We start from the raw sequence: 8,630 nt of genomic DNA on the forward strand, positions 1-8,630 counted from the left end.
CAGAAATTTGGAAAGCCTAAAATAAAAAAAAACATACCGAGATGGAGTTGAACTGGACAAAGAAGAGCATATTTTTTGAGTTACCGTATTGGGACACTCTTAAGCTGCGACACAACCTTGATGTTATGCATGTTGAGAAGAACATTTGTGACAATGTTGTGGGGACATTGCTTGACCTAGATAGCAAAACAAAAGATTCAGTAAAAGCTCGATTAGATTTGGCCGCATTGGGTATAAGAAAAGAGTTGCATCTAATCCCAAGAGGTGATAAGTTTGTAATACCCCCGGCATGTTACACATTGTCATCTTCAGAGAAAAAATCTTTTTGCGAGTGGCTGAAGTCGGTGAAGTTTCCTGATGGCTATGTGTCTAACATTTCTCGATGTGCAAATGCTAAAGATGGTAAGATAACAGGAATGAAAAGTCATGACTGTCATGTGCTCTTGCAACAACTTCTCCCGATTGCAATACGTGGTTTCTTGTCGAAGGATGTAGCCATTGCATTGGTTGAGTTGGGCATGTTCTTCAAAGAGTTATGTTGCAAGACGCTAAAATTGGAAGTGCTTGAGAAGATGGAAAAAGACATTGCAGTTATACTTAATTTGTAAGCTCGAGCAAATATTTCCTCCTCGCATTTTTCGATGTAATGGTTCATTTGGTCATCCACTTGCCGCGTGAGGCGATACTTGGAGGACCGGGTGCAAGATAGGTGGATGTATCCTATTGAAAGGTAAGGCATATGACTTGCAATTCATTTAATGTGAAATTAGCATTTTAAAGTTAAAAGTTTTATTATACATTAATCATACATGTGTGATTTGTAAAACGTATCTACACAAGCTAAAACAATACGTTCGAAATAAGGCTCGCCCCGAAGGTTCAATTGCTGAAGCATATGTTGACAATGAATGTCTCACGTTTTGCTCCATGTATCTTCAAGGAATTGAAACTCGGTTCAATCGTGAAGAAAGAAATTATGATGGTGGTAATGAGAATCAAAAGACAGGATTTGATGTTTTCACACAGAATGTTCGACCATTTGGAGCTTATACAAATATCATTCTCGAACCAAAGGATCGAGACAAGGCTCATTACTATGTGTTGAATAATATAGAGGAGTTATCAACTTACTTAGAGTAAGTTCTACTGCATTTAACTTATCAATTATGTTTTATACATTTTAAGCCACTTTAAGTTGTTAAGTTTATGTGTTTGATATGCATGTAGTCAACACATGATAGAGCTTCAAATGGAAAGCTCACGCAACTTGCCTGAGAGACAAGAAATGTTGTTTCCTAGTTGGTTTGAAAAACGTGTAAGTGTTTGTATTGTTTATTTTAATGTTATTGTTATGAACCGGAATAATATGCTAATTATGCTTTACTGATTTGGTGTACATTTTTATGAATAGATGCAAATATTACGCAATGAGAACTCTCCTGAAGCTACCGATGAATTGTATTCATTGGCATGTGGACCTGATACACGTGTGAAATGTTATAGTGGTTGCATTGTTAATGGGATTAGGTTTCACACCAAAGATCGAGAGAAAAATCTTCGAACCCAAAATAGTGGTGTTACTGTAAAAGGAGAACACCAAGGAAAAGAGACTGACTTTTACGGTATTTTGACCGATGTTTTTGAAGTCAGTTATCTATTCGGGAAGAGAGTTTATCTTTTCAGATGTGATTGGTATGATGTTGGTAATAGAAGGACAGGGATACAAACGGATGGTTTTTTCACTAGTATTAATACCTCTAAGACGTGGTATAAAGATGACCAGTTTGTCTTAGCCACACAAGCATGTCAAGTTTTTTACGTCGATGATGCCAAATTGGGTAGTAGTTGGCAAGTTGTGCAAAAGACAAAGCCTAGAAATGTGTTTGATGTTCCAGAGAGGGAAGAAGAGATTGAAGCAGGAGGCACTGATGAGGCATATCAACAGGAGGAGCATACAGGGATGGATTTGGATAATGTCCAATATGATGAAACACATGAAGCTAGTAGCAAATGTAATCCAAAATGAACCTATAACACCCATACAACTAAATAGAGACGATATGGACCCAAATGAAGTTGATGCCAGTGAGGTCGTGACTGCTATGGAAAGTTGCCTTCATGACAATACCATTGTTGATGAGGAAACTGATGAAGAGGATGATGATACATTAATGGATTATTGTTCGAGGAAGAAGTCATATATCGAAAGTGATGATGACACGGACGTGGAGATTGAATATTTTTTAGTAACTTCATTATCCATTTTGTTATTGAATGGAGAGCTTTATCTTAGATTTTATCTTGTTTTTCCATTGAGTAGAATTACTATATTAAACCTGATTTTTCTAGCATGTGTTTCATTTTTGGATATGTTGCATACTATATTAAACCTGATTTTTATCATTCATGAATTCTTTCTTTCATATTCATGCTATATCTGTTTCTATAGTTATGGTACCTGGTCTAAATCGACCCTCGAGGGCACAATCTATTTCACAACCTCAGTCTGTGGTTAACGAGGTGAATGGTTCGAGTGTCGGTAAGATTATAATTAATGGTTTTGTGTAATTCGTTGGTTAGTTCAAATAAAATGTCGTGGAAGCTCATACTTTTTTTGTTTAACAACTCCATTTAAGAAGAAAAGAGGCAAGGCTGTGAATCAGAAAGTCATAGACTACAAAGACGTTACTGGTCAGAAACCGAGGATAGAAATTCAACCAGGTAATACTAGACCTGTGGGGAAGTGGAGTGCTCAATTTGTCAGGGAGATTGGCCTAGTTGCGCGTCGACACGGTCCTCTTACTGGCCATGATTGGAGTAAAGTGGGAGAGGAAGTGAGAAAACCATTACGTGACCGTATTCTGGTAATGGAGTTTTATGTTTTAGCTATATGATATACCATAATTATTTTATGTAACTTTAAACTACATTTCTTGTTAGGAAAAATTGGATGTGGATATGCACCTTCCACATGTGAAGTACGCTGTGGACGCAATATTAGGGGCACGTTTAAGAGGATTTAGGTGTAATCTTCACAAGCATTATAGGAGTTTCAGAAATGATGGAGTCGCACGATCACACCCTTATAGTGGCTTGGCACAAGAAAAATGGAATGCATGTTGTGATTGGTTTAGAAGAGAAGATTTCAAGGTAATATACTTTATTGTGCTAATTATAGGAAACTGCTATGTATTGAATTATACTTAAGGGTTGTGTTGACTTCTTAAAGAAAAACTACATACTCGTTGTAATTTTATGTTTTAGCTTGGTCTGTCTTTTCTATTTGGATGATGTAGGAGTACTTAATTTATTGGATTTTGAATGAGTTCAATTTAATGTTTTTGTTGGCATTGTTTTTGATATTGTATTCATTTTATTGCAGAAAATTAGCGAGCAAAATTCAAATAATCGGCAAAAGCTTCGAAACAAAAACCATTGTGGTGGTTCAAAGTCATTCCTAGGATACTTTGAGGAATCTGTAACTTTCTTTATTTTACATACATTGGGTTGCTTTTTCGCAGTTTGATATTATTTGAAGTAAATTATAAAGGGATATGTTTTCAAATCTTTACACAAAGTGACTCGAGAGACTTCGTGAACCTATTGGAAAGATCGAATTCTATCGTCGAACCCACTTTTAGCAAGTAGTAAGGGATGGACTAGTCTCATTGCTGAACAAAACTATGTAAGTAAATTTATTTGTACCTAGCTTTACCATGGTGTACTTATAGTTCGATATATTTATGGCCAATTTAAACTTATAGGACCGAATCGACAACTTAAAGCCGAAGTCCAGTAGAAGGCGCTACGAGCCAAAGACCGAGGATGAAATTTTTATTATAGTATTGGGTGTAAGGTCCGATACTCTCCCATGGCCTTGGGCATATGGTCCCCCAAAAAGTCATCTAGAAGGCTGGCATCCCTTCATTTAGAGGAGGAAGCAAAGGAAGGAGGAGGAAGTGCAAGAAGGAGGGCGAAAAAGCTTAACGAGGAGCTCACTACTGAAATGATATCTCAAAGAAGTAAAATAGAGGAGATGGTGGTTCGTCAAGCTAGGTTTGAGGCTTGGATGTTGCAAGTCAATGCTGGTTCTTCATGGTAATGTGATGAACTGCTTGTATTAAATTGATTGGTTGCATGCCTGATAGAGTAACTCCTTTTGAGATGTTTTGTGTTAGTTGTCACAACTTTGGTAAGTTATTACAGTTTCAAGTGCCTGGGTTATATTGTTGGATTTGCTGGTTACATGATTGCTTTGTTTCTATGAGTATTTCTAGACCCAAATAATGTCCTTTATAGATTTATGGGGAAGAGGGGAAGTTGGACATATTTTGAGTGTGATTTATACTTGTCTGCGAGAACTGTATGTGTATCCTTTTTCCTCGAACTTTTTCTCAGATTACCTCATAATCTGTCTTCTATTCACCGTAAATAACTTGACACCACCTACTTACTAACAAGCCTTGGTTAGTGGGAGAGATAGGGACTACCAGCAGTGAAGAGAGGGTGAGGAGGATACTTGACGAAAAAAATGAAAAATAAACAAGAAAATGAGATAAGGGGGATGTCTTGGTATTGTAAGTTCATTCTAGACAATGTCACCCATCAATCTAGCTCTTAGTACTTGGTAAGTTGTTTTAATAATGTACTTATCAAGAGGGGATAAGGGGCCAAATTACATGCTCATTTGTTTTAGTTGGATCTGCTTTTACTAGTTAAATTTATCTCACTCGTGCCAATCAAACTTAAGTAGCAACTCTATTGTCAATGCTATTAAAGTGTGTCATTCATTAGTTCCCCTGCATAAAAGAATACTTCTTCATACATGATACATGTGAGCAGTCCTTCCTCGCATAGGCGATCGATCGAGATGGTGACTCTTTATGAAGTGCTTATAGGTCTAGCTGCTCTAAAGAGAGTAAAGCCTAGTTTCAGACAGTGATGATGGTTATGAGACTCTTTACTCCCTACAAAATATGCAGTCCGCTAAAAGTCAGAGAGGCATGGCTAGAGTTCTCGAACTAATAACAAATATTAGCTAGTTTTCAGAATTCATAGGCCTACCCAACAGAAAGGCCCATAAGATAGTTCACAATGCCTAATTTTGATGAAACTTTTAGCTAACTTGAGGTACAGAACTCGCTTCCAGCAGGCTTTACTTTATGATTAGATTAGGATTCGATCCCACTGCCGCTACTCCCACATCTCCTTTGGCAAAGACTTGATTATATGAATCATACTATTCGACTCTCGTAGTTGAAGGGTGGACAAAGGAGGAATGTACATATGTACGTTAGGGAATAGTAAGAGTGAGATACCTCTTCTTGTTCTAGTTTAGGTACATATGTACGATAAGGAAGATCTAATTGACAGAAGGAACCCTAGTACAATTTTTGTTACTAGGCAGTATCGATATGTCATGCTGAAGATCAATTATGAGCTAATTGATATGAAAACGATATCGTGAGCTACCGATATGTCGATACTTCTTCTGTCGATATGCTGAAGATCAATTAGATGAAAACTAACATCCAAGAATTGTACTAGGGGTTCCTTTCTATCAATTGATCTTCCGTCAAGTAATAAGGAAGATCTAATTATCCAGCAAACAAAAGATGGAATTGTACTAGGGGCTACTAGCTAAGGTTTCCAAGTGTCATCGCTCATGAGCTGACCTATCCAGCAAACAAAAGATGGAAAGAGCAATGTGTTTCTGTGTTCATGAAGTTTGAGGAATGGGAGGTTGAGCGGATTAGAGAAAATAGATTTCTTTGTAGCTAGTAAGGACAGGGCATATCGTCTATTGGTTGGAAGTGGGATAGCGCATGCAAGAGATTTTTATCTTGAGGATCAGAAGTTTGCTACTATAGGGTTCTATCCCTAAATATGGAATTAGAACCTATTACTTCTATATATCACTTCCTTCTTTGAGTATGTTATCTTCACTTGCTTAATTACCTGTTATTTCTCTAAGGGCGGTGTCCTCTCTCCCCCCTATAGTTGATGTGTTGTCGGTTAGCTACGGATGTTGGCTCACTCCTGGTCAAGACTCACTCTACTCATCGGTGAGTCATCACTCTACGCTAATTCCTATTTTCCTCTATAGGAGCAGTAGAAGACATGATCTAGTATAGTATATGGTTTGTATGTCTAAGATTGTCTTTGTTTTAGTATTCTAATTAGTTTGTATAGGTCCCTTGTGTTGCTATGCGAATGAAGAAAATATTGCTATCTCAATATCTACGATTGTCCATCCAAAAGAAGGAGATTTATTTAAACCTCTTCTTTTTTTTAACAAGCTAGAGCCAATTAGACCTTAGAAATTAAGTCCCTCTTTCTATCGCCAAGGGGGACTTGCCCGTGTTAAGCATTTCAAGGAAGTCCTATACTATCTATCTGTATTCTTATAACAAGATAGATTTCATTATATCTTGATGTTGGTCCCTGTAAAGGTAAGAATAGATTATACCGGTATGAATGTATTAGATTGGGTACCTAGGGGCAGAGCTTAGTAGAGAAAGAGAGGCTTATTGTTAGTACTTACTTAACTATCCTCTTAGTCCTATTAAGGATGCTTATGCACCCTATAGACGGGCATAACTACCAGAGGCAAAGTTCCTCCTGGAAAAAAGGAGGAGCGTAACGCCTAAGAGTATGATCTATACTTTTCTATTTTGATAGCTCAATAGTTAACTAATTAGCCTCTAACGAGGAAGGCCAGTCAAGTTCACTATCTTTACTACCCTGGAACGCGTTTAGTGGTCCGCAAAGAAGGAGACTAGTAGCTTTCAAATTTTGATCTATAGGCTTAGTTGAAGTTTATCCTTGGTGGGAACCGCAGTCCTTGTCCATGTTGGAACTGTTGATGGCGCATCGCTCAACTACTGAGATGCTTTAAAGTCGACATAGGGGGCTAGACAATTAGCAGAATTCAGATGGATTGTCTCCTTGGGAGAGTTTTAATACCAAACCCTTAGTCACTGGACCGAAAAAGGTACTACACTATTTTTTTTTTTAAACGAATTCTTCTAGGAGGAAGACATATGTCTGCAGACGCTTTTCTTTTCGGTCTTGGCTCGGCTTACTATTTTATCCTTTTTTTTTTTTTAGGAGAGACTTTCTAGAGTCCCTCAAAGGGAGCAAATCAAGGCGGTTTACGGATCTGCCGTGTCCTTCAACCGCCCCTTTTTTTGTTGTTAGGCTTGTACTAATGAGTGGTAGTTCCTTCTCGTACTTTCGTGAATGTCTATCCCGCCTAGAGCTTGGCTAGACATGGACTAGACTTAGCTCTTGCTTGTGATGTACCTTGAATACCTAGGGAGCCCGTATCCAAGCTCCATGGCTAGCTGTTTCTAGGAGTAGGGGAGACCACACCGACATGATGTTCGGTAAAACTTCCAAAGTAGAATTCCCGTCCCATGTCAAGTATGTCGACGGGGCCGGGAATTCTATTGAAAAGGGGACCGGAAAGAATGTGAGTGACGCTCATGTTCATGCTTACCTCTTTGGGCTAATCTACCCCGACCTTGCCTCGAGGCGGAGCAGGTCTTCTGCTCGATACGCTCATACGGGAGAAATGGACTATCATGATTGGGTCGACCAGGCCAGATCATGACATTAGGGACCATTATGGGCGGGGAGTAGGATACTCTACTCCGGGTGGAAAGAAAGATGGAGGGCTTGCTGCCCGTGGTGCTGCTGGTGCGACGTGGATCGCTTCGAAGTGGTGATTCTCCCAGTATTCAATCAAGAAGCAATAGAGGAAGAGCCCAAGCAAGGGAGTCCTATCTTACTTCTTCGACGGTGGAAGAATCCTTCTTAGTTGTTTTTCCTTTCCTAACTAAATAGTGATCGATATCGTGCCCTTGTCTACAGCATCTAAAACAATAGCAAGACATATTTTAGATAATAGCTTCTTGCCAAAACCCTTCTATCCCCATTCCTAGCCACACCGTCCTCAGATGATCCCCAAAGCTACCTGACCCGATAAGTTTCCCTTCATCAAACCCTCTAGTATCTTTCTACTTCCTCGGAAATGTAGCATCTTCCGCTCCTGGCGATCCTGTCCAGCCAAGTTAGCTATTGGACTAAGGGATGGCTCATTGTAGGGGTGATAATTTGTCCCTCAGGCCCTCAACCTTGCCCAACCCGGCCCTCAAAAATGCGCGTCAAAACCCTCAAAAGTTGGCCCTCACAGATTTGAGGGGCGGGCTGGCCCGACCCTCATGCTTGTTAGGGGCGGGCTAGGGTCTAGGTTCTGGAGCATAGGCCCGGCCCGCATTTGGCCCTTCCAAGCCCTCACTTGGCCCTCAGTATTTTTTTTTTTGATAAGATATATTTTATTTTTTTACATTATATATGTAAGGTACCACAATTATCCCTATTTGAACTAAATATTTTCACTACAAATGATGTTTAATAATAGTAGTTTACCACATATCATATGAGGTATTTTGTAATTTGAGTAAAAGAGTTCAAATATAAAAAGAAAAGTGAATTATGATTATTTTGTGTAAACCCAAAATAGAGGTGATAATTTATGTATTATACTATATATTTGTGTAAACCCTAAAAGAAAACCATATTTTCTTGTTATTTTACATTATATTTATGTATTATACTATAATTAT

At 38.6% G+C, this 8,630-nt stretch overlaps 1 protein-coding gene and 1 long non-coding RNA gene across 2 annotated transcripts; both read left to right on the top strand.

Annotated features, from left to right (window-relative positions):
• The first annotated feature begins 927 nt into the window (after nucleotides 1–927).
• LOC147486084 (uncharacterized) lies at nucleotides 928–2,026 on the top strand. Its single transcript, XM_086573642.1, has 3 exons — nucleotides 928–1,136; nucleotides 1,228–1,315; nucleotides 1,412–2,026. The coding sequence occupies exons 1-3, from the start codon at nucleotides 928–930 to the stop codon at nucleotides 2,024–2,026; spliced, it is 912 nt and encodes a 303-aa protein (XP_086429768.1).
• Nucleotides 2,027–2,631: 605 nt separating this feature from the next.
• LOC147486085 (uncharacterized) lies at nucleotides 2,632–3,050 on the top strand. The gene is made up of 2 exons (XR_015203211.1): nucleotides 2,632–2,864; nucleotides 2,941–3,050. It is a non-coding gene; the product is annotated as an uncharacterized LOC147486085 (long non-coding RNA).
• Nucleotides 3,051–8,630: the final 5,580 nt, after the last annotated feature.

This window comes from Coptis chinensis, chromosome 7 (assembly GCF_015680905.1).
Source record: "Coptis chinensis isolate HL-2020 chromosome 7, ASM1568090v1, whole genome shotgun sequence".
Lineage (NCBI taxonomy): Eukaryota > Viridiplantae > Streptophyta > Magnoliopsida > Ranunculales > Ranunculaceae > Coptis > Coptis chinensis.